The sequence below is a fragment of the Boleophthalmus pectinirostris genome, unplaced genomic scaffold, assembly GCF_026225935.1.
Source record: "Boleophthalmus pectinirostris isolate CB_2022bp ecotype Guang Dong unplaced genomic scaffold, ASM2622593v1 HiC_scaffold_18, whole genome shotgun sequence".
Classification (NCBI taxonomy): Eukaryota; Metazoa; Chordata; class Actinopteri; order Gobiiformes; family Gobiidae; genus Boleophthalmus; species Boleophthalmus pectinirostris.
In genome coordinates this window covers 39681817-39708403 of record NW_026571133.1, presented here as the reverse complement: position 1 = coordinate 39708403, position 26587 = coordinate 39681817, and the positions used below count along the sequence as shown (strand labels likewise).

Here is a 26587-nt window from a genome sequence, read left to right as displayed (position 1 = left end):
ACCGCCTGAAATAACAAAGCGGCGTGAGGCTTAAAAGAGGTTTCCTGTTGTGTGTCCACATTTCACTTGGCTCTCCCTGGACACACCGCTGTGACGCTGCAGGACACAGAGGACACAGAAGACTGACTTTTGTCCTGAGGGCTGTTACTCTCTTCAAACTGCCCTTACACTGGATCTGATGATTCTACCTGTTGAACTGCACTGAGTCTTTTGTTTGAGCTTTTCTATTATTGTATTTTACTGCTCAGTGTGCTTTTATTGCTCAGTGTGCAGTGATATTGAATGCCTTTGGAATAGTTTAGGTTGATTCAAAATAATGTACGGAAATTCAGACAAAATATAACTCATCTATCTCCATGAAACCAAGCAAGTGACCCGACCAGGCCACGTTACAGGTCCAATATATGGAGAGGTGACTTTGTTTATTATAATTGTCAAACTACAGTGGTCAATCGTTTATCGTGGGGGTTAAGTTCTAAAAATAACCCACAATAGGTGAAATCAGCGAAGTAGTCAACTTTATATTTGACAATAATAAATATCTGTTTTAAGGCTGTCAAACCCCTCAGCACACACTTTATACACTTTACTCAGACAGGACAGTTACAGCACTTTTCGCATCCTTCTTCAAACTTATTGCTGCTGTCGACCTTTTGTTATTTTCCTCCTTCTTTATGTAACGAACCGAAGATTAATTTATTCCGTAATAGAGCCCTACAGAGCAGAGTCCTACACGGGTCCATTTTTGGAGACCCACACCTGAGCAGTACAAGCACCTGTACAACACCACACAGTACAACACCGTACACACCCACACCGCAGTACAACACCACACCACCGCACAGTACAGCACCGCACTCACCCCAAGATTATATCAAACTTTTGCGCTGCCTACGCCACGGACTGAACCAAGACTAAACCAGGACTAACCCAGGACTAATCTAGGACTGAAGAGGAGGACTAAACCAGAACTGAACCAGGACTCACTGTCAGACGGACTCAGTGGTGACCACAGGAGAAAGGACCGATGAAGAGCTCTGCGCCTCACCGAGGTAAACTCGCCAATTGCCCGATTGCGCTTTTCGGACACCCTGTGGGGTTCTCTCTCTTAAGAACAAGATTAGTCCTGGTTTAGACCTGGTTTAGTCCTGACCCACCCATGTGTAATTACTACCCACCCGTAATATGCAATACTTGTCCAAACGCTGTAAAAAAAAAAAAAAAAATAAAAGCATGCAAAACTGCACAAAAAAATCTGCGAAACAGTGAGACCGCGAAAGGTGAACCGCGATATAGCGAGGGACGACTGCATGTTTTGAGTAATACAGTAGAACCTGCAGGAAAAGCAATAACATCTCCAGACCAGCCAGCAGACTCCTCACCCGAAAAGTTATGTAGTACTCCTCAGATCTGGTTCATGTAAAAAACACAACAAGACACACCTTTTATTTTTTTACTAACTCAGTCTCAGCCTAAGAATATTGAAAGTGTGAAAGATATAATTGCCATACTTTTCTTGTAACGCTCTACGCACTAGGGCTTGAAAAATAATCCTCGTTGTTTTCAATCAATATATGTGCTTTTGTTTTGAAAAGTGTCAGAGCTCTTTTCAATGTGGTCTTAACAAGCTACAAGTGTGATAAAGAGGAAGTCCACGGGAGGTCAAATTATTCATAGTTCTTCAAGTATTTAGACTTTTTTGCTCCAGTTTCCTCCCTGTCTGACCCCGGCTTCTTCCGCGGTCTGTAAATTGACTTTCACAAGTTTGATGAGAGAACTTGCAGGCACTGACGCGTGACTTCCATAGAGAGTAATTGTTCTAATATAAAAACCACAGAAAGATCAGTATCATGAATGTCTGTGCTTTTCCTTATAAATGTTCTGCGTATAATTAAAGGTGCACTGTGTAATTTTTCTGGCTTTTCTCCATGGAGATGTTATTGCTTTGTCTGGAGTGTTTCACAGTATGGCATTAAACCTTTCTATCTTCATGGAGGCATGATCAGATCTGTGGAAAGCTAACAGTCGGAATGTTTTTGTTGGTATTTTTGAGCTATAAAAACCACCTGTAATTAAATAAATGTAAGGTAGAGCTGTTTAATGTCATACTGCGGAACATTTCAGGCAGAGCAATGACATATCCATAGAAACAAGCAGGTGAAGGACTCAGAACCAAAGATTTTGTAACTTTGTAAATTTTGTAACCATTTTGTAACCAGAAAGGTTACAAAATGCACCTTTAAAGGGGTGTTCACACCAAAGCGTCAAAACGTACAGTTTCTATGTAATGTCTATGTGGACGCGTGACTAGAGCGTTTTTGCGGCGCGTCTTTGGTGTCAGCGCGGCGCGAATCTGACATGTCTTGAGCGTTTTGGCGTCAATGCTCTAGAAGCGCGTCCAAGGCGTCAGCGTCAAGAAGTTGAAAATGCTAAACTTTTCGCGTCAGACGTCAACCAATCAGGAACGAGCATCCAGAGATGCAGCGACGTTATTATCAGGAAGAAAGACCCGAGAACCAGAGTGAGAGCCACAAACATGAGCGGAGAATAAATATATACACCACAATCACCGAGCCAATCACGAGGACTACACCAGGACCGGACCAGGACTAAACCAGGACTAGACCAGGACTAAACAAGGACTACACCGGGAGTAGACCGAGACTAAACCAGGACTAGACCGGGACTAAACCAGGACTGATCCAGTGTCACTGCCTCGGAGCTCGTCTCGCAGCAGCCGCTCACGTGACCAAAGTGTGGAAGTGTCGGTCCCTCCAGCTACTGCTTCACTCTGCGTGTCAATCGCTTCAGTGTATCGAAGCGTTTCATTGGCTCAGTGAATGTCCCGCTCTGCAATTGGTTCAGAGTGCTTCAGAGTGTTCAGCGCACTGCTACAGTATAAAAGATGCACCAATATTTCTTAAAATGTTGGGTAATGAGGAGTATTGTGAGGTTAGTGGTGATTTTGGTGACTTTTGGCATTTGTTTCATTTTCGATGGCATCTACAAGTGGAAAAAAGCGATCCATGGTTTGGGATCACTTTGATCTAATTCCACCAAACAAGGTCACCTATGTTCTTATTTACAGCTGCTATTTATGTTGCCCTTTACACATTCTTTTAAATCATCATTATTACTGTTGTTGTTAGGTACGTTGTATGCTCTGCACTAACAATACTTCATCGATGCTGAGACACCTGCGTGCCAATGGTTAAATTTGTCCATTAGAGGTCAGTGTTTCTCCAAGAGGTCAGTGGTTAAATTTGTCAGAGGTCAGTGTTTCTCCAAGGCCTCAGACACGTGGAACCATTTGAGACAATATTGCGACTGAGGTGTCAATGCTTCACGAGGCTCCATTCGCCCATCACTAGTTTAAAAGGGTTTGAAAATGATTTAAAGGTGTAATATGTAGCTTTTCTGGTAGAGTTTCGGTCACCTGCTTGTTTCCATGGAGATATTATTGCTTTATTTGTAATGCTTCACAGTATGAAACCTGTCCAGACTGATCTCTCCATACTTTTTATACAGAGGGATATCAGTCAGGTCTCGATTGTCCCTGATTGGCTAATGCACCAGTCTATCACGTCCATCTGAACTCTGGGAGATTCACCACTGACCAGACTCACATCTTCATAAAATATTGGAGAAGTGTGTATTCTGGAAACATACAGTACCTATGACGTAACAATCATGGGGAAATTCAATCAGTGTTAGCTTTAATGAAGCAAAACGCAACTCTGATGTATTTTGTGATGAGGGAAGAATGTTATAACATTAAAAGCTCAAAAAGCCAATTTTGCATAATGTACTAGTATGGGGTCAGGGGTCACCAACCTTTTTTCTCTGGGGGCCACATTATGGCTCCTGACTGTAATCGGGGTCGGGGTCGGGTCGGTCGTATAACAGAACTGTATGACCCTGACGACAGATTATATTCTTTGAAAACCGCCACACTTTCTTTACTTATCAGACAAACTGCACGCTCCTTACACTGAACAACAAAATAATTGTTCGTCGACTGTTCTTTGAAAACTTTCACTCTCTGTCAACTTTTCATACTTTATCACAAATCATTTTGTTGTCCTTAACTGCACTTCAGGGTGTGTGTCTTGACCGTCACTGTTTGATCTTGAGCTTGTCAGGTGTTGAAAATTCAGCGGCAAATGTAAATATGTCATTTAATTCTTTAAATATAAATACTTCATATAAATATATATTTTTTAACTGAAAAAAAAAAAAAAAAATCAACAAAATACAAGATGTAGACATGTTATGAGTCTGACTTTTGCGCTGGGGGGGCAAACATTTTAAGATTTAAAGTGCGTATTGTCATGATTCAACACTTTATAATAACTTTATAATAACTATACATTTAAATTCAAGATTTAAAGTGGATATTGCCATGTGCACAGTAAGGAAACACCTTGCCCTGTACAATGAAATTATCACTTTACTCTCTACACCACTATTACACATACAACAGTACAGTTCATAAGCCTCCCACAAAGCCAAACTACACAGCGCATCGCACATGATCAGGGGTGTAGTGGGCGTCCACCCACTTCTCTCGACATGAGATATAAACAAAAAAATAACTAATATAAAATAGCTACAACTTTAATGTCAAACCGGAGCTATTAGCAATGGTGAAAACAAACTGCATAGACTCATGAAATCTGCAGTACTATAGTGAACTGAAACATGAGGGACCAGGACTGAACCAGGACTAAATCAGGATTAAGCCAGAACTGAACCAGGACTAAGTATCAGGACGGGCTCGGAGGTGCGCCCACGGTGACCATGGGAGAACGGACCGGCACAGAGCGAAGTGAAGCTGTCACCCGATTAAGCTTTGCGGACTCCCTGCTCAAAGGGTTCAGGGTTCTCTCTCTCTCTCTCAAGTCCAAAATTAGTCCTGGTTTGGACCTAGTTTAAACCTGGTTTAGTCCTGGTTTAGACCTGGTTTAGTCCTGATTTAGTCCTGGTTTAGTCCTTGGTTAGTCCTGGTTCACACTAGGATTCATATTTATTTCATACAATCCTTTTGGTTTTTTGACATATTTAAAAGATTAATACATTTTTTTTAATTAAATATTTGTATTGCCCATATTATAGACTCAATGTCGTGACATATTTCAGCCACTAGGGGAGGCAGTGACCCCTGAACCCCCGCCAACACCGCCTATGGTTTTAGTATTTGCCAAAACATAATTTTAAAAAATTGGCCATGAACTTTTGAGGATTGCCTCGTAGGGCCAGTTCAAGTGGTGGGAGGCAGAGGGGCTGGGGGGCCGGAGTTGGACCGGGGGCCTTAGTTTGAAGACCCCTGCACAAGTATGTCCTTGTGGCCTTATATGTGTGTAATCCCTCTGTCGTCCAGGGAGGTTCCATAGTGGTCCATGGGTGTATACTACTGTAGTCTATGTGTCAATACAGCTCCAGATCATCCTAAAGACATTCAGGAAGGGTTCATTTATGTCCCGTAAATATGACTTTTGACACTTGCTCAAATGGGTATATAGTTTTAGCAATTAGTATCTGATTTTCGTTACTTTTGACAACCATATTCCAGATTGTGTTTTTTTTTTCATGAGAGAACAATATAACATGATTAAAACCTCACCTCAAAAACGTCAAATTTCCATAATAAGTGTCCTTCGAAAGGTCACCAAAGCTGTAATGCATAGTTGAAATCACTGACATACTTCCAGTTTTCCTCCAAACTTAACACAATTTCTCTGAACCACTGAACTTACATTGTCCCGCCCGCTGCATACGAACACCCCGCTGCCATTACTTTAAAAGCACCGCGTTACCATACACGGAGCAGGACCTCATTCCGCGCGCCGTATCCATGCCAAGGTCGCGGCGCCCTCTGTGGTACATTTTCTCTGTAGCGCTCGTACGTGTATGGGTTTGCGTTAGCGCTCCTGGTTAAGTCGAGTTATGCAATGAGCTAGCTTCTCTCCTCCTTGCTCCCCGCGGACTTAATGCCATTATGGAAATCAGGTTCTATAGCTGCAGAGCTGGGGCGCGTTTGGCTGTGCCGGGCGCATGCGGCGGAACAGGACATTACCAATGGATTATATGCGTTTTTTTGTTTTTTTTTTCTTCCCTATGAGAGCGCCGCCCTCCTTGACCTCCTGCCATTTCTTTAGTAGCGAGCGAATACGAATCAGTCAAAAGGATAATCACTCCACTTACCCAGGTCCATAATCTGTAGACACCGGGCGCTGGAGAGGGGTTAACAAGACGGAGCTGGAGGTTTCATCGGTAAAAATAGCCACTGCCTCCAGCCAATAGTATGAATATGAGAGGGATTGATTCAGTTTATGGAGAGCATATTGGAGCATAAACGTTTCTGTCGGAAGGTTTACCACTTGCTTGTATTGATGAAGTTGATGTTGTTATTGTGTTTTCTGGAATGTTCCACAAATAGGCAGAGTTTGCGGGGGAGGGGTGAGGGGAGTCACTGCCTCCCCTAGTGGCTGAAATATGTCACGACATTGAGTCAATAATATGTAGGGGCATCAAATTATCACTTTAATTGCAATTAATTAATTACAGTCATATTTAGCGTGTTATGTTTTTTAATCGTGTTCATCTTATCTAACTTTACTGTTTCTGTATGTGAGTTGCCTTATTATAAAATCTGTTTTTATGTGTTGTTAGGACACAGTCGCACTGTGCAGTCCTGCTCCGCTCGCTCCCGCAAAGAATTGTAATTTTCATTCCCGTTCTCGCCGCATCTGTGATAAACCTGCACACGTCTGATCTCTGAAAACATCACGACACAGACACAGAACAGACTCACCATCACCATCAACATCCTCTGTCACAGAAAGAACATCTATATTCCACTGAGTCGTGTCCTTTAGTCCGACAGAAGCTGAACTGCATCAGCGCACAAGAGCGTTTTTTTTTTTTCTTTTTTGCACTTATGCAAATGAGCCATGCGGTTTTAAGTTTTGTTTCTGTGAGACTTGCGCAAAACTGCATTAAACACATTATAATGTCAAACGGGCTGATGTGGCTCTAGAGTGGTCATGGTTTATATGTTGTAAAGTTGAGTTTATTTATGCAGATTAGTAACAGTAATAATAATGATGATACTTATATAAAAACGTTAATGATGAAAATAATGTAATAATGAATTCAAATGAAAATACCTCAAGTTGAAGCTTTTCTCAGCAATTTTTAGGTGAGATTAAAAAAGAGATTAATTACAGATCATAATTAATTAATCCAGAAAAATTTGTAATCGCTTGACAGCACTAATAATATGGCCAATATTAAGACTAAACCAAGACTAAAACAGGACTGAACCAGGTCTAATCTAGGTCTAAACCAGGACTAATCTTGGACTTGAGAGATAGAGAGGGAGAACCCCGAGCCCATGGAGCCACTTGTCTGCAAAGCTCGATCGGGTGGCGGTTTAGCTCTGTGAGGCGCGGAGCTCTGCCTATGCAAGCTGTTTTCACCGTAGGCAATAGCTCCGGTTTGACTTTTAAGTTGTAGCTATTTTATATTTGTTATTTTTTTAGAAGTGGGTGAACAGTATACCCCCCGTATACCACGCGCACTCCACCTCTGATCATGTGTGATGATGGAGGGTTATGAACAGTATTGTTGTAATGTGTAATAGTGTAATAGTGTAATAATTATAACTAATCTGTGACATTACACAGAATAGTTATAATGCACAGCAGTGTGGACAGTAAAGTGATAATTTCCTTACTGTGCACAAGTAACTTTAAGTACAAACATACCCAAAAGAATTCCACACACTTTTGCACCGTATACATGCAGATTTCCCCCTGAAAACTCTCGTCTAAACGCAGAATAAAAAGTGAAGATGCGACGCCACTTTTGCATCTTCTGTTCAGACCATCATCATATAAACGTAGCCTGAGTTAGCTGTCACTCTGAAATCCTTATTGCTTCACAAGCCGATTCTGCAAGAACAAAGCCATGGATGACATTAGAGATAGACTGAATATTAGGCCAAAATTTTAACTTTTTTGCATATTGGCTGTCAGCCGTAAATCTCCAGCAGAAACCAGTATTTTATTTTGGTCAATCTGCTGTTTCAATAAATACACAGAAAGCTTTATATACGGAAAACTTCCGTATGTCCAAAGATGCCCTTTTTGCTTACAAGCATAAACAATCAAATTCCACACACTTTTGTATCACCACATGCATGCAGATTTCCTCCCAAAAACGCTCATCTAAACACAGAATAAAAAGTCTTCTGTTCAGACCTTCATCATAAAAACGTAGCTTCAGAGTGCCATTTTTTCTAGGGTTTTTTTGAGCTATAAAACCACCTGTAATTGCATAAATGTAAGGTAGAGCTGTTTAAAGTCACACGTCACCCTGTGGAACATTCCAGCAGAGCAATGACATATCCATAGAAACAAGCAAAGGACAGACCCCAAACCAAAAAGTTATTTAGTGCACTTTTAATTTTTAACTTTTTTTTTCTTACTGTAGAACACGGTGGCTGCGCACACACACCAGCACTCACGCCTTACAGCCAGATGTTTCCGGGTTTGATTCGAAGGCCGTCCAAGCTTTCTGTGTGGAGTTCGCATGTTTCTCCCTGAGTGTGGATGGGTTTCCTCCCGGCACTGTGTTTTTCCCCATCAACCCAAAACATGCATAATAAGTCAAATCCTGCAGCTAGCCTGGCTCAGGATCTGGAGACGGGTCCCTGAGCACTGCACAGCAATAACTCACTGCTCCTGTCTTTGGTAAAGGTTCAGTCTTCAGTTTGAAACTCAGAATTCAAAGTTTTACTGCTCCGCTGGCTGAAGGATGGGTCAAATGAATGAATTTCTCTCATGAGGGATTGATAAAATATAACTTACAGTCCAGGAAATCCAGTATGTTTTTATGTTTTCTATTGCTTTAGTTTTACTAATATTTAGGGATAGCTAGATAGATAAAATAAGATAAGGTAGACAGACGGACGGATGGATGGACGTACGGACGGACAGATACTGTAATTTCCGGACTATAAGCCGCTACTTTTGAACATGCGGCTTATAAAACGATAAGGATAATATATGGACAGATTCTTTGTTTGTCGATTCATATATACGGTCTATGGTTTGGCAACACAGAGGATACACGCAGTCTGAGTGCAGAAAACACCACTGTCTGTGCAAAAATATCGGAATATTGATATATTGTATCGTTTAATGTGATGATACAGTATCGATATCGTGGGCTGCTGTATCGATATATCACCAAGAGTATGTTTACGTGTGTTTTACTAAATAATTCTGTTACAGTGCTACAGTTTTGATGCTTGTTGAGAGAAAGGAAACTCATTTATGCGACACATTTGACATTTTGACACAGTTTTGATGATTAAAATGTTTGTGTTTCATATGAACTTTGCACAAGAAGTGGTTTAACAAAGACTTTTAGTGTCACAGCCATGATTTTGCCTTTATTTTTTATTTAACCGTATCGAATCTATTTGAAATATATCGTATCGAATCGAAAGTGCACTGTATTGAGATATGTACCGTATCGTGGTCTGTGTATCGAGGTATGTATCGTATTGCCAATTTCTTAATGATACACGGCCCTAGTTAACACAGAACATGGGTTAACATGAAGTTGCAGTGTTTGCTAGTGATGTTATCAGTGCACTAAAACAGTTTATCACCGTTTGATAAAATAAGTTATGATGCTAAATGAACATTAGTGAGGGGGATACGTCTTACCAGTATGTGTAAATGACGAGAAGAAACGTCTCAAACTTCAGTAGCTGGACATCTGCTCATACTTGATAAACACAACTAGCCCCGCCCCCGAGAGAGTCTGAAACCTGCTGAAATCCTCCAAGACACTGACATGATACAGACAGAACAGAGGCTCTTTCTGCAGGAGACATGCGCAGTAAAGCGTAGGAAGAGACGGGGGTGATGTGCTGAGGAAGATGCTCGTTTGATTGTGTTTTGAACTGTTATTTTGCGCTTCATGCACACACTCTCCTCATGGAAAAAACACAAACAAATGGAGATGATGCAGCTTTTAAGTTAACGGCGATTGATGTGACTGTGGAAGAAGGAAACACAGCTGCTCCACGTGAGCCCAGCATCAATGAGTCGGTGGTGAGATTTTGGCGACGGCAGCGTGACGAACTGACTCAAAGCAAAAAGACGACAAAAGCTTTCAGAGGCGATAAAAGCAGACAGCCCAAATTTGAAAACGTTCTTGAAGACGTGGACACGTGCCGCTTATATTCAGGTGCGGCCTATATATGTACTGTTTTAAAGTTTAGTTTAAATTTTAGTTGATGCGGCTTGTATTCAGGTGTGCTCTATAAACCGGAAATTACTTTAGATAGATATAAACAGGCAGATAATAATTTATTTATCCAGGAGAAAATTCATAAATGCACCGATACTCATACTGTTATCAGATATTGGTCCTGATCCAGGAAAATTTGCAGTATCAGGTGTCGGTTCCATGATATTGGTTAGTTCGATATCTTAGTTGGACTTTACTGACAGATGTAGGCCCAGGACATATCACGATGTTTGACCTTTAATTCATTCAAAGCTCTTCAGTAGGGTCCGGTCAACGGAGGGAAACAGGCAGATTTTTGACATTCAAATGTCTCTTATTCAGAAACTAGAGGGACTATTGAAATAAGTAAAGTATCAGAATGTAGGAAAGAGTTACACTCCAACAGGGTAAAGTTAAACCTGTGATATTCTTTCAAGTTGTTGACAAAAAATTTTAAAAACTCATGTCGGTAACGGAGGGAATGAAATATGCAGCACTTTTTGGGCAATAAATCCAAACAGTGATAACTCTTGGTTCTCACTTCCATATCCTTAACAAACTGGTTTGAATATTTGCTTCATATAGTTTTCTACCATATGGTACAAGATTAGGTTGAAAAACCTCTTACTTTTTGAGTCATGAGATTTTTTATTAAGAAAGGTCATGGTAACGGAGGGAAAATTGTGCAAACAAGTAGAAGGTGCAGGATTTTACATAATTTGTCATCTTTTTTCTTCCAAATACTTTAATGTTACTTCAAAATGAAAGGAAACAATTTCTCTAAAATATGTCAGTCCTTCCAAGCTAATTTTTATCATTTTAAATACATTTCTTTAAAAAAAAATCATGTACCTTCATCAACAGTTCAAAGATGGAATAACACAAGATATGATGAAATACATCCATTTATTTACATGATTTGCAGGTCTTTGAAATTTGGGAAATAATTTTTGTTCCATGTTTCATACATGGTCTGTTTAAAACATATGGAACTTTAGAACCAAAAATGGTACAGAAAAAAGGTCAACAGTTTCATAAACTAGAGTACATATGTTATGTGTTGAATACATTTTTATATCAGATGCATTAACTTGAATTTTTGGCCTTGCTGTGTATTTCTGCTTGACCGGGCCCAGTAGTTACTTGTAAGATACATAGAAATTAAATAACACAATCGGATCAATTCTGTAATAAGTTAATTGTTTTGAGAGAACAAAAAAATGCAGTATTCAGTTCCTACACTGGTGTTGGCGAATATCGACGCTGACTTTCAGGTAGGTGGGCGAATGCACAGTTGTTTACAAATTCACAGATTCAATGAAATGACCTAAGTTGTCTGAAGTAGTTCCATTGTAGAAGATTAAAACTAATGGAAGTGTCACAACTTTATGACGGCACGGAGCTGAACATTTTCCAATAAGCCTTTCACTGGAGCGTTCCATCTCCAAAGGTCAACCTGGATCGATGCAGTCGTATATTTAAACGTTTACAAGAGTTCTTTGTCTGCACTTATGAGACAGGCTGTCATGCCCACCTTCATATTCTTGTTTGTTTCTTCATACTTTGTTGTCACTGGATTTGATAAGCAATTAATGTCTTGATCGTACGTTTGAAAAGGTTGAAAAGGGTACAATATTTGTTTTTTGAAGCACTTCACAATAATAAAATAGTATGTCTTTTGCATTTGTTCTGTCAGTGCACCTTGAATCTTTGTTTTGACCAGTTTTTAAACATATCTAGTCATGTTTTGTTTCATTCACACGTTTAAACACACAAATCCTGCATTTTTGAGCTGAGTTCTTCACTCTGTTCCACTTTATGATGTCATGGGGCAATACAGGAAGTGATCCAATGTGTTTTTTAAACTCCATACACCTTTGCTGGAATCATTTGGATTATTTCAGCCCTGGAAGTTTCTCAAAGGTGAAACAGAGAATTTAGAATTTTGGAGATGTAGACAGACTAATAATGCATGTACTAAAACAGGGGTTTTCAAATTCAAAAAAATGAAAACCCCCACTGGTTAAATCCTGGTTTAGACCTAGTTTTAGTCCTGATTTTAGTCCTGGTTTTAGTCCTGGTTTAGTCCTGGTTTAGTCCTGGTTTAGTTCTGGTTTAGTGCTGGTTTAGTTCTGGTTTTAGTCCTGTTTTAGTCCTGGTTTTAGTTTTGTTTTAGTCCTGGTTTCAGTCCTGGTTTAGACCTGGTTTAGACTTGGTTCAGACTTGGTTTTAGTCCTGATTTAGACTTGGTTTAGTGCTGGTTTAGTTCTGGTTTTAGTTATTTTTAGTTCTGGTTTAGTCCTGGTTTTAGTCCTCGTTTAGTCCTGGTTTAATCCTGGTTTTAGTTCTGGTTAAATCCTGGTTTTAGTCCTGATTTTAGTCCTGGTTTAGACCTGGTTTAGTCCTGTTTTAGGCCTGGTTTATTGCTAGTTTAGACCCAGTTTTAGTCCTAGTTTAGTGCTGGTTTAGTCTTGTTTTAGACCTGGTTTAGTGCTGGTTTAGACCTGGTTTTAGTCCTGGTTTAGTTCTGGTTTAGTGCTGGTTTAGTTTTGGTTTTAGTCCTGATTTTAGTTCTGGTTTAGTCCTGTTTTAGACCTGGTTTAGACCTGGTTCAGACCTGGTTTTAGTCCTGATTTAGACTTGGTTTAGTGCTGGTTTAGTTCTGGTTTTAGTTCTGTTTTGGTCCTGGTTTTAGTCCTCGTTCTAGTTCTGGTTTCGAACTGGTTTCGACTTGGTTTTGACCTGATTTTAGTCCTGGTTTACTGCTGGTTTAGACCTGGTTTTAGTCCTGGTTTAGTGCTGGTTTAGACCTGGTTTTAGTCCTGGTTTAGTGCTGGTTTAGACCTGGTTTTAGTCCTGGTTTAGTGTTGGTTTAGACCTGGTTTAGAGGCGCTGTCCACACTGCGCACGGGAGAAGACACAGTCCACCTCACCTACCGCTGCACTAAAACATGTGTGAATGAAACAAAACACAACTTTGGGTATGTTTTTGAGGAGGTAACAACATTCTAACATGGCTTAAAGCTCACCAGAGTAAATTTTGATTAATATGTGTTGTGTTTGAGCAAAATTTTGTGAAAAGCACTTATAAACTCATCTTGGTGAGTAATTAGGATGCTCAGAATGCATAAGGTAAGGAACATTATGTGTATATCTGCATATTTTTTCAGCATTTCCAAACCGAACACAGATGCACTGACCCAAAACTTCATTTACTCCAACAAAATGTAACCGTGTGTGTAGTGTGCCTTACCTTCCACAAGGCCTCCTCAGACTGGGGTGGTAATAAGTGAGAGAACCAGGGGACATGACGTTCACAGGGCAGCCTCCACTGTACTCCTCCTGGGCCCAATCCTGAAATGTGAAGAAATGACTTTTTATTTACTTGATTGTATTTTATTTTAGTAGTTTTAATCCTGTAACTCTGCTAGAAAATAAACAGACAAATAAATGTGTTGAGTGAGAATTGATGAACTTTGGTGCTTATAGATCCCAGTAGTTAGAGATATGAAAGTATGGATTTCTTAGGGAATCCTAAGATGGTGAAGAGAAGATGGAGAAGCTGAGGCAACTATGGGTTTTTCTGCTGCTGTAAAGAAAGGAACTAAAGTTTGGCATTAGAGGTGAAGAATATTCTAGGAATAATCATGATTTTCTAAAAGCCTAGATGTTTCCAGGTTTCCATCAAAACTCATACACTATATTAATGTAACTTTCACTGTGATTGTGATTGTGATCTGTGGTTAAATCCAGCTGGCACTCGGTCAGGGCCTGACAGAGGCTGACCAATAAGAGGAGTGGACAGGCAAAGTGTCTGCAGTAGAGCATAGCCAGGATGGTGCCACCTAGTACCTCCGCTCAATTTCACTTTTCTCCAGAGACTAGGTCAAGAATCGGAATACACTAGATGGTTCACAAAAACCCTGGAAATGTGAGTTCGGGCACCAGCCAATGAGCGAAGAGCCATACATTTTGTGTTGGCAATGACTCCCGAGATTGAGGATTTAAAGCCAGAACAAAGAGAATGTTTGGTAAATTTTATCAACGGGAAAGATGTTATTGTCCTTCTTCCATTTGGGAAAATCTTAGTACACCTTTAGCCTTGTAAGCGGTGCATTACATACGTCACAACCAAATAGCAGCGATTGGTTAAATAACAAAAAAAGAACCCACCTGCCGTCAAGCAAACAAATCCTCATGGTCAGACGGTTTCTACAAAGTGAAACCAGCTGATGAATCAGGCTAGCATAACCTATCCCAAGCAATTGTTTAATTAATTAATCATTGGATTTATATAGTGCATTCCAAGACACACAAAGCATGTTTACAGAGCATCATTCATTCACTCTACACACTGCGGTGGTAAAATACTATTGGAGCTGCAGCTGCCCTGGGACAGACCGAATTGAGGCTGCCAATCTGCACCATCGGTACGTCTTACAGTAGCGTGATTCATCAGCCGGTTTCACTTCGTGGAAACTGTCTGACCTCACAGCATTACTTTACTTTTTTTTTTCATTTAACCAATCGCTGATATTTGGTCATGACGTATGTAATGAGCCGCTAACGGGGTTAACTGGTATATTAAGCTTTTCCCAAATCCTGTAGGAAGAAGGACATTAACGTCTTTCCCCTTGATAAAATTCACCAAACATTCTCTTTATTCCAGCTTTAAATCCTCGATCTTGGGCATCATTGCCAACACAGAATGTCTGGCTCTTCGCTGATTGGCTGGTGCCCGGACTCACACTTCCGAGGTTCTTGCAAACTGTGTATTCTGTGTAACTGTGTATTCTAGTGATTCTGTTGCATTCTGATTCCTGACCTAGTTGTTGGAGAGAAATTAAATTGAGCAGAGGCACTAGGTGGCGCCAGCCTGTCTCCCTCTGACCCCCACCCTCACTCATACACACACTTTCATACTAGGCAATGTGGGTGAAGTGTCTTGCCTAAGAACACAACTGCTGGCACCCCACTGCGCCACCTGAAATTCCCAGTGATCTCCCACCCAAGATTAACCAGGCCCACACCTGCTTAGCTTCTGAGATCTGATGAGGTCAGGTTTGACCATCTGTTATGGCCACAATCTGTCATGGTGCAACAATAGGGTGAGAGGAAGACTAAGGGAGGAGAGCGAACAGTTCATTTTGATACATGTTCCTCACTCATGGTTCAAAATCTGGTATACAAACAAAAAAAGAATATTTAAAAAACACTTCATTATAATAGGTCCCTGTACCATTCGTTCTTTTGAACAATAAAATAAATGAAACAATAAAATGAGAAAACAGCTTGTTCATTATTAAGTTTTAGTGGCATAAAAAATAAAAAAAATAAAAAACATCATCATCATCGTGCCTATTTCAATTTTGAAATTTTGATATTTTATTCTCTTCTAGCAGCATAACTTCCGGGGCATATAAACAAAAGAGAATAAAATATCAAAATTGAAATAAGCGCCGAGCATAGATCTATTTAGCACCGAGACATTCATGTTTTGGACATTAATGAAATAAACAGTTTTCCCATTTTCTAGTTTTTTTCAAAAAGAACAAATGATACATGGACCATAATCTGACACCACCAAAAGTAACATCATTATCATCATCAGGGGGAATAAATCACAATTCTGTATTTATCATCATATTTGTCATGGATTGAAATGTTAGGATAAAGAAGGGGAGAGACAGTGGCTTTACAGTATTAAAATGAAACTGAGGAAGTAGTGGGCTGTGACTAACACGCAGCAACTTATCAGTGACTTGATTAATTAATGTCAAAGCTATAAATATTTTTTCTAGAGCATCCTTAAGACAGACAAGTGAGTGAACCCATGAGGTGTAGTTGACAGCATGTTATATGACTCATGGTATTGCCATTTCATTTCCTCCATCAATAAGACCACCTGATGTTGTGATATTTAAAAAAGTCACTTAATCCTCTATTGATAAGATATTTCAGGCCATTTACTAATAAACCAGGATATAAGAGTGGATGACGTGAGTAAACTTTGGAATTTTCCTGATTATGAACCAAGAATGTTACAAATACTTTGCACCAGTTGTTTCAAAAATAACAACTAATGCAAGTTACCCAGAATGTGATGGAGAAATGAAAAAAAATCAAATAGTAGATATAATAGTGTACATGGAAAATGTGTTCAGTCTAATCAAGGTGGTGGAGGGGCCAATGGAGCAGATTGGCAGCCTCACTTCCACAAGTCTACCCAAGGGCAGTTGTGGCTACAGTAGTTATAATATTAGAAAAAACAGACTCAAATTGTCAGTTTTAACCGTAATATTTTCTCCACCCGTGAGTTCGGTGTCTGCTGAGACTGAACCAGTTAACTAAATTAGTACGTTTATTAAAATAAAACATTTGGTTGATGCACACAGGGGCAGGCTAACACAAACAGCAGCTTTTCTCCACCACCAATCACACTTACGTCCATGTGATTGAAGTGTTTTGCACAAGAACACCAAATGTCAGTATAATAATAATGCTTTACACTTGTTATGCACTCTCTTGAAGTCTCTCACAGAGCTACACGCTAGTCATTATTCATTCACTCCACACCCTGTGGTGGTAAGAAACTATTCCAGCCACAGACTGACGGAAGCGAGGCCAATCTGCTCATCCGCTCCTGCGACCATCACCAAAACTAACACACGCTCCACTTTCATCTGAAGCAAGGCTGGTGAAGTGATTTGGACACAAGGACAGAAATTAGTCTGAATCAATTCTCCGATCTTGAGCTGCTGTCATTGTTGTATAAACCTTAAACAACTCTCCACTTCTGTAGATGAAGTACTATTCAATTTAGATGTAGAATTCCATTTTTGCAAAAATAACTGTGTGGAAAGCTTCTGTGTACTTGCACATGATGGTTTCCTTGTAATGTGTATTTACAGTATACACTCACACATGCATGTACAATCATCACACGGAATAATCTGTCCAGCTAATGAAAAACATGTACACTAAGAGACATTAAAAACGCAACAGTCTCATTTTTCGATATTATTTCTCAATTTAATAATGAATTTGGTGTTACAAATTTGAATGATATTGAACATGAAAGGACAAAACCAACAATAGAAAAGGTAAAAACAAAAGAAAAATTCAGCCACAGATAACAAATGTCAATATTTTGTGTGTCCGCTGTTTGCATCCAATAACGCTTGCACTCGTCGTGGCACAGAAGTCATAAGCGCGTTGATTTCGGCCACCGAAATCGTGTCCCACTCTTCCAAGGGAGCAGTACGAAGATCCGCAACAGTTGCTGGAAGTGGGATACGAAGGCGCACACGGTGATCCAGACTGTCCCAGAGGTGTTCTATCGGATTCATATCCGGAGAATAAAGCGGCCAGTCCATAACCTGCATGTTGTTTTTGGCCAGACACTCCTGACAGATGCGTGCGATATGCAGATGTTAAAGTTGGCACCAATGGCCTGCTCTCTCTCGTTTGCTGCTAAGCGTGGCATGATGACCGCGTGTGACAGCTTTCATTTTTCCTCCGAGTTTTTAAAGCCTTCACCAGCTGAGCTCAAATCATTGAAATAATCATCGAACTTTTCAAACGAATGTCCTTACGACTCACACATTGAAAAGTAGGGATTGGCACCTTCTGGCATGTTATTTTGTTCTTTGGGCTGAAAGGTGTGGCTCCATTGTTTCATAACCCATGACTGATCGTAAACAAAACAGTTTTCGTGTACAAAGTTTTTTTATTCAAAATAATTTGGCATTTAACTTTGTTGCGTTTTTAATGCCTCTTAGTAGTTCATGCAGTTATTTAACTCTAAACAGCACAGAGATGCTTTCAGTAAAATCCACTGCTCCAAATTATCACTTTGTAACAGTAAAATGCAACGAGCTTCAAGTTAGCCCCATAAAAACACATTGTTGTATCAGCGGACCTTTGCTTGTCCCAGTCCAATTTCATTTTTCACAATCATTTCCGAGTCAGATCAGGTAAGGCACATTTTTAATCAGAAAGCCTACACGTGTTCCCCTTTGCTCTGAACTGTAATATAAGACCTCCCTCAGGCTCAAAGGAAATGCAGTCATATTGGAATGTCTCCTTCACCAATGCGCATCAAACATAGCCCAGAGCAATCTTCGACGGCGTTACCTGAACATTCTGTAATGGAAATGCTGTTTGGGGATTCGTCTCGTACTTTTGCATGACTAATGTTGTGTTTTATGGTGGGCTAATGTATGCCGTACATCAAGCTATACAAAAGTGACATTAAAGGAACGCGAGGAAATATATGTTTTCAGCAATGTGGGTTGGAGAATAATTTAATGTAGCACTTACAAGAGCCTTGTAAGTGCTAAGAACATTTTACAGTCTTGCACTTAAAGGTATGTTTGGTATTATGAAGGGGTTTGAACTGAATCACCCTTCATCTTTATGATTTCATTTCTAGGTAGATTTTCTCTGCGATGGAAAAAATCGCAGTTGATACTTTGCAGCTGATACCATCAACATTTCCTGGGGTGTAATGCTAACTAGAGGCACTGCTCCGTTTGAAGCTCTCTTACTCAAGTTTATGTGAGCACTGTTTTAACACTATCAGACCAGAAAGAAGTTAGAACTACAACAGGTAGAGCTGATTTATTCTGTTAAACAAGTACTTCTCAAATGATTTTACAGTTACAAGCATCAGCCAGTAGTTTTGTCATTTTCACTTTCAAAGTTTTTGTTGAAAATCACCTAAATTGCTCCATGAATACTTGTAATGATCACAGGCTCCTGAAAATGTGTTGTGTAAATTGTAAATTTTTATTTTTTTCTAGTTTTAAGACTTAGATTTTAAAAAATTATCAGGTTTCTGTAATTATTGGAAGTAATAATCACACTTAATGCCAGTTTTATGCACACTACCAGTCAAAAGTTTGGACACACCCATCTCATTCTATTTTTTTCTATATGTTTACTACTTTTGACATTTAATAAGTGCAGAGAAGACATCAAATACTAGTAGTAGTTCTCATACAGAATTTCTTACAAGGTGAAAAGAACACAGAAGGGAAACGTATCCAATGACGGAAGAAGTACTCAACTTTGTTACTTAACTAAAAGTACACATACAAATTCAAATAAATACTCATGTAAAAGTAAAAGTATCGCAGGAAGATCGGCTTCAGTAAAAGTATTATAGTATAGTATTATAGTAAATATGTACTTGAAGAGTAAAAAGTAGGGATGTAACAATAACCGAAATATTGTGGTATTGTATCGTCAAAGTTCTCACAATAATATCATGGACCATCACAATATATTGAATTACAACTCTCTTTGTTTAAATTAAGAATTATGGTGCAGAAATAGACAAAGAAAAAAGACAGAGGGAACTACATAGACCATGATCCTTTGCTCCATTTCAGTGTAGACTACAAGAAGAAATAACAGTTCTAAGCACTTTTAAGTCTTAGTTGTTTGGATTAAGTCTTGTCAAGGCATTGTAAGAGGAAAAGTCACATATTAAGAGTTTTGATAGCCTCCACAAAATATCACAATAAATATTGTACCAAGAGATTTGGATATTGTTACATCCCTAATCGTGATCCTCCCCACCATATCATGAGCTTTCCCACAATATCACTATAAATATGTACCATGACATTCATATCGTGACGAGATCGTGAGACTTGGATATCATTACACCCCTAAACACTAGTATATGAAGTATATGTATAGTAAAGAAAAAAATTAAATAATAAATAAGTCTACAAAATATTTTTTGACAACGCAAAAACATGGGTAATTTGAGGATTTGATTATAAAATACACTTCTTTCATTTACTTAAGTTATTTAACTTTTTTTTTTTTTTTTTGCTACATAGTTCCATACATCTTACTTCATATATTAGATGTAGTAAACATCTAACAAAGGGGAAAAAAAGAGGGTGAGTCCAAAAATTGGGAGTGTATGTAGGCATACTGATCTCTACAAGAGTGAGTCCACTGGTCCATGGTCCCCTGCTACAGTGAGACACAGATCTGAGGGTCGTCTGCAGAGTTGTGGTAGGACACATTATTGCTGATTATTAACTGGCCTAACGTCAGCATGTAGAGACTGAACAAAAGGGGTCCCAGAATCGATCCCTGAGGCACTGCACAGGTCATGGCCATTTGATCTGAGACAGTTTCCAATTTCAACAAAATACTTAGGTGTCTTTTAGATAGGACTTGCACCAGTTTAGTGCAGTGCCAGAGATGCCCACCCAGTCCTCTAGTCTCTGTAAGACAATCCATGATCGACGGTGTCAAAAGCAGCACTCAGATCTAACAGGATCAAGACTGAGACTTTGCTTGCATCAGTGTTCAGGCGGATGTCATTTGTCACCTTGATAAGAGCAGTCTCAGTGCTGTGGTGGGCTCTAAAACCTACAGATACTAATCTCTACAAGAGTGAAATAGTACAAACTAAAAACAACAGCTGCTCATTTCAAAGCTCAGTTATTTGAGTATGTCAGTCTGCTGGAGATAATGGGCTTTTACTAAAATAGAAACACTTCAGGACCAGCCTCAGATGTGTTCAAACAACATTGTGTTTTGAAACATCAATATCTAATCCAAATGGTAACTTTGCTGGTGTAGAGTAAATCACCTGCTCTGTTCTATGGATCTCCATGATGATAGAAAAGTTTAATGCCGTTCCTTTGGATCAGACATGTCAGACTCAGGCCCAGGAGCCAAATTTGGCCTGCAATATAATTATGTTTGGCCCTTGTTATTATTTTGTGTTATGCTTTTTCTGGATTCAATGTTTAAGCAAAAATATTGTTAAACATTTATTTTAATAAGAAAAGTTTTAAAATTACATATCTCAAAAGAAGAGAAAACATGCAGATTTTGTTGAAAATTTTCAATAAATATGTAATTTGGCCCACGACTTAGTCCCAGTTTTTAATTTTGGCCCTCTGTGAATTTGAGTTTGACACTCCTGCTTTGGATGAAACAGAAATTCGTAGTTGGACTTCTGGTAGTTATGAAAGGTGATGAAAAACATACAGAATTCATTGATCTAGAGATAGACTGATATATTGAGAAGATAGACAGACTTTTTCACAAATCAGCCTTTCTTACCAAAAATGGTACAGAAAAAAGGTCAACAGTTTCATAAACTAGAGTACATATGTATCTGTTGAATACATTTTTATATCAGATGCATTAACTTGAATTTTTGGCCTTGCTGTTTACTTCTGCTTGACCGGGCCCATTACGATATTTCGGTTAATGTCACATTGCTACAAAAAAATGTGTTTCTTACAAGATATATATATATATGTGTATATATATATATATATATATATATATATATATATATATATATATATATATATATATATATATATTATATGTGTGTATATATATATATATATATATATATATATATATGTATGTATATATATATATATATATATATATATATATATATATATATATTATTTATTTATTTATTTTTTATTTTTCCCTACTCCCGTCAAATATTGAATGGCACCATCGGTCGGGGGAGTGAATGAAGTGTTTTTGAGTGAGTCTGAACAAAACCCAGGTGAGGGATGAGACAGGTTTCACGCTGGTTATCTACTGATCTGAAAAAAAAAAAAAAAAGAAAAACACAAAAACGGTAGCTTTAAATTGCAATTTCAAACAGACGAGTAGACGGTTCAATTCCCCTGCAGAGCCTCCGTTGTTGAGTCGAGCATAACGGATGGCTGGCTCTTCTTTACTGAGCAATGGGCCTTACCTGCACCTTGCTCCAGGCAGGTTTCCAGGTCTGGGGATTTATGCTAATGTATTCTATTTGTTTTTATGCTTTCGGACTCGGACAGTTTAAGCAATGAGCTACTATTTTGGTGCGTGCTAGCCTGGCCCGTGGTAGTGTCAAAAAAACACACGTGTGCGATAGTGGTGCAGTCCTAGCCAAAGTCACCCCGCTCTCCTCTGCACCTTTCATGCTCGAACAATGAGGCGGTTTGTGTGCTGTTTTTTACTGTTATTCTGTTTTATTCCATGAACCATAACAGGGAAGAAGAAATATTGCTTTAGAATGTCCCACAGTAAGCATATGGCATAAAATTGCAATTACGCATTTACAAGTATTTTATTTCTAAAACTTAAAAAGGTGCACTGTGTACGTTTTTAGTTGGGGGTCTGTCACCTGCTTGTTTCAGAAGCTCCACTAACATTGTACAGTGGTCCCTCGTTTATCGTGGGGGTTACGTTCTGAAAATAACCCGCAATAGGTGAAATCCGTGAAGTAGTCAGCTTTATATTTTAAAATTATTATATTTGTTTTAAGGCTGTAAAACTCCTCACTACACATTTTAAACTCTTTTCTCAGACAGGACAGTTACAACCCTTTTTGCATCCTTCTTAAAACTTATTGCTGCTGTCGTCCTTATGTTATTTTCCTCCTTCTTTATGTAACGAATTGAAGGTTAATTTATTATATTAGTATTTTTGTAATGGAGCCCTACAGCGCAGAGTCCTGCACGGGTCCATTTTTGGAGACGCGCACCCTCGCAGTAAAGGACCGCACCCGCCCATTAACCTGAGATTATATAAAAATTTTGCGCTGCCTACGCCACGGACTGAACCAAGACTAACCCAGGACTAACCCAGGACTGATTCCAGGATTGACCAAGGAGGACTAAACAAGGACTGAACTAGGACTAAACCAGGACTAACCCAGGACTAAACCAGGACTCACTTTCGGGACGGGCTTGGAGGTGACCGCAGGAGAAAGGACCGACGCAAAGCTCCACGCCTCACGAAGGTAAGCGCGGTCATTGCCCAATCGTGCTTTGCAGACACCCTGCTCCACGGGCTCAGGGTTCTGTCTCTTAAGTCTAATATTAGTTCTGGTTTAGACCAGCCCGTCTGTAATCTCTATTCGCCCGCATACCCGCCCGTAAAATTCTGAAACGATAAAGCCCGCCCGTTTCAGCAACAATTTGCCCCTACCTGTGCAGGACTCTGTCACAGCTGCGTAGCTTCTACTTTCCTTCAGCGTGTCCAGAAGTCCAACTTTTTGTGCGATGGTTTGCATCTTCATCTGCCTTTGGGGTGTGACTGCAGGAGTCTTTGTTGGTGCAGAAGGTTTCGTTGACATTGTGGGTTTTGTCGAAAACTTGCAAACATACAGCACTTGAGAATCACACTACTAGATGTAAATTTATGTAAATTTGTCAAGCTGAACACATTCTGTACTGTACAGGAGACACGGCACGGAGCAGATTGATTGACAATGGTCTACAGCCAATCAGGATGCATGAGGAGGAGCACAATGTGCGTTTATTGCTGTAAAAAAAACATGCAAAATTGCACACACAAAAAATGTGCGAAACAGCAAGACCGCAAAAAGTGAACCGCAATAGAGAGAGATTCGACTGTGCAGATCCGTGTTTGAGTCTCACCTGAATTACTGCAATGTGAAATAGTACAACACTTATCCTACACACACTGCAAAACTCCAGGTATTACAAAAGAAAGCCATCAGAGCAATTATATGGTCCTTGCGAAATTCTCCCACAAATCCTCTCTTCCACAGATACGGCCTCCTAAAGCTCCCAAAAAGTAATATATATCACAATGCAGGTGTAATGTACAGTGTAGTTCACGAACCAAACAGTCGACTGTGTGAACTCATCCCATTATACTCAATCCTCTCATCCACATAATACAAGGGAAAATGGTCTTCTAAAAGGAACATTAAGGAAATGAAAATGTACCAGCTTTAATGTCTGTCATAGAGGTCCGCAAATATGGAATGGATTAGAAAACAACATTAAACAGTCTGCCTCATTATCTATATTTAAAATCAATTTAAAACCTAAACTACTGGAAAATTATAGTGCCTGATGTACTGAGCACAGCTGATATTCTTCTCTTGCATGGTGATCTGTCTTTGTGCATAATAAAGGTATGTGTGTCATATTTCACATTTCTGTTTCTAACCCATATATGTGTGTGTGTGTGTGTGTGTGTGTGTGTGTGTGTATATGTGTATGGATATGTATGTATGTATGCATGATGTATATGTCAATTGTATGTACATGTTTGCATGTACGTGTGGATGTGTGCCTTTGTGGGACGGTAATTTGACACTGGAAAAAGGAAAATTGAATTGAATATGTCATTGCTCTGCCAGGAATGTTCTACTCTATGACTTTGAACAGTGCTGTCTTATATTTATTCAATTACACTGTGGTTTTATAGCTCAAAAATACCTCTAAAAACAGCCATTCTGACTGTGAGCAGGGTTGCCTTTCCACAGATCTGGCCTGTTACTTGGTCTGGTTTGGTCTCCATGATGATAGAAAGGTTTAATGCCATACTGGGAAACACTCCATACAGAAATCTAGAATCTACATGAAGAAAGTGTTTGATGAACCCTCCTACAGAAAAGTTACACAGTGCATCTTTAAGATAAAATATACATACATATTGGCCTATGAATGAGTTACAAAGTGATCAAAAATTAGGACCATTGCAGAAAAGAGTAATAAGTAAAGAGGATCTTTTATATGCAAAATCGACTGTGAGAGAGATTTTGACCATGTTGACCATGTTGTAGTTGTTTCAGCCTAACCTCCGCTCAATTTCATTTCTCTCCAGCAACTAGATCAGGAATCGGAATACACCAGCCAATCAATCAGCGAAGAGCTGTGAAGTCGGCAATTACTTGGACACCACTGAGCGATCTGGCGCATTACATACGTCTTGACCAAATAGTAGAGATTGGTTAAATAAAAATAGTACCGCCTACCGTCACGCGAACAAATCATAGACAGTTTCCACGAAGTGAAACTGGCTGATGAATTAAGCTAGTTGTTTTCTTTTACCATTTTCCCTCTTAAAGTTGTAATAGGATTGATTTGTGCATGTTTGAGCAATCTTTAATCACTTATTTTCAAAATGCCATCAACTGATCAACTCCCATTTTCACCACCACTGCCATACACCAACTGCTCTGTGCTTCGTTCTCCAGTTTTATTTTCAGTGATCAGTGATACACATGGGATTCTGCAACATTGCCCGTAATGCGTCTCACTATCTTGTTGTGGAGTTATCCATCGGAGAGGCCAACAGCACGCCCCGCTTTGTTGTGATGACGTTTACAGCGTTGTCAGCTCCCATTGGGCACCACAGTTTTCTAATGAATTCAGTGGACTTGTTTCATTTATTAAGTTGGTTTAGATGAATATTTAAAATGTCCAAATTATAACATATGAAGATTATATAGCAAACAAAAGCACAAACTATATAGTGGGTTTTACTGAGCCAAAAGAAGTAAGAAAGTAAGGATTTTATTCATTTAGCGCTTTTCACAGACATTTGTCACAAAGACGCTTCACAGAGCATTATTCAGTCACTCCATACCTGGTGATGGTAAGCTACTATTATAGCCACAGTTGCCCTGGGACAGACTGTGGCTGTCATGCCAATCGGCGCCATGGGTCCCTTCGACCACCACTATCACTCACGCACACACACACCACTTTCATACTAGACAATGTGGGTGAAGTGCCTTGTCTATGGACACAATGACAGTTTTTGTGACTGGCGCCCCCCTGTGGCACCTGATTTTCCCAGTGGTCTCCCATCCAAGTACTGACCAGGCCCGGCCTTGCTGAGCTTCTGAGATCTGATGGGATCGGGCATTGACAAACTGGTATGGCCACAGATATAGAAAAGAAAGAAAGGAAAAAAAGAAAAAAACATAGACAATATGGGCTATATGGCGACTGTCATGTGGGAGCATGAATGACGAAGGCTTGTGGCCTAAGCATTAGGTTACGTTTATATGATGACGGTTTGAACAGAAGACGCAAAAGCGGCATCGCATCTTCACTTTTTATGTTTTGCTTTTTACATTTTTGGGAGGAAATCTGTGTGCATACAGTGATGCAAAAGTGTGTGGAATTCAATTAGGTATGCATGCCAGGCAGCTAGGTGGTTACGCTAGGTAGCGATGTATGTGATATAAATGTGTATGCAACATGAGCAAGTCTGACCAGAGTTTTGCGTCTTGGGCAGTGTAGATGAAAACTCTACGGTGGAGCGTATTCAACTTTTCCAATCTGGAGGGTGGGTTCAGATTATTGCTTTTTTAAGCCCCAAAAACGCCGTCACCATCTAAACGTAAGGTCCTCCTCATAAAATATTTTGTTGTTTTTACCCACAAGCGTTCTCGTGTAAACAGACTCTTCGACAGAATCTTACTGCTAACCGTAATGAGGGTTTGAATAGAGCCCCG

The 26587-nt window shown here is 39.5% G+C and overlaps 1 protein-coding gene and 1 pseudogene across 1 annotated transcript in view; both read right to left on the bottom strand.

Moving 5' to 3' along the window:
- The window catches only part of si:ch211-127i16.2 (probable flavin-containing monoamine oxidase A), a 212643-nt gene that overhangs the window by 26631 nt on the left and 159425 nt on the right, over nucleotides 1-26587 (bottom strand). The window contains exon 12 of the mRNA XM_055154170.1: nucleotides 13562-13662. Coding sequence (XP_055010145.1) covers nucleotides 13562-13662 — 101 coding nt within the window. The remainder of the gene's footprint in view (nucleotides 1-13561; nucleotides 13663-26587) is intronic.
- Nucleotides 25899-26016, bottom strand: LOC129409063 (5S ribosomal RNA; annotated as a pseudogene).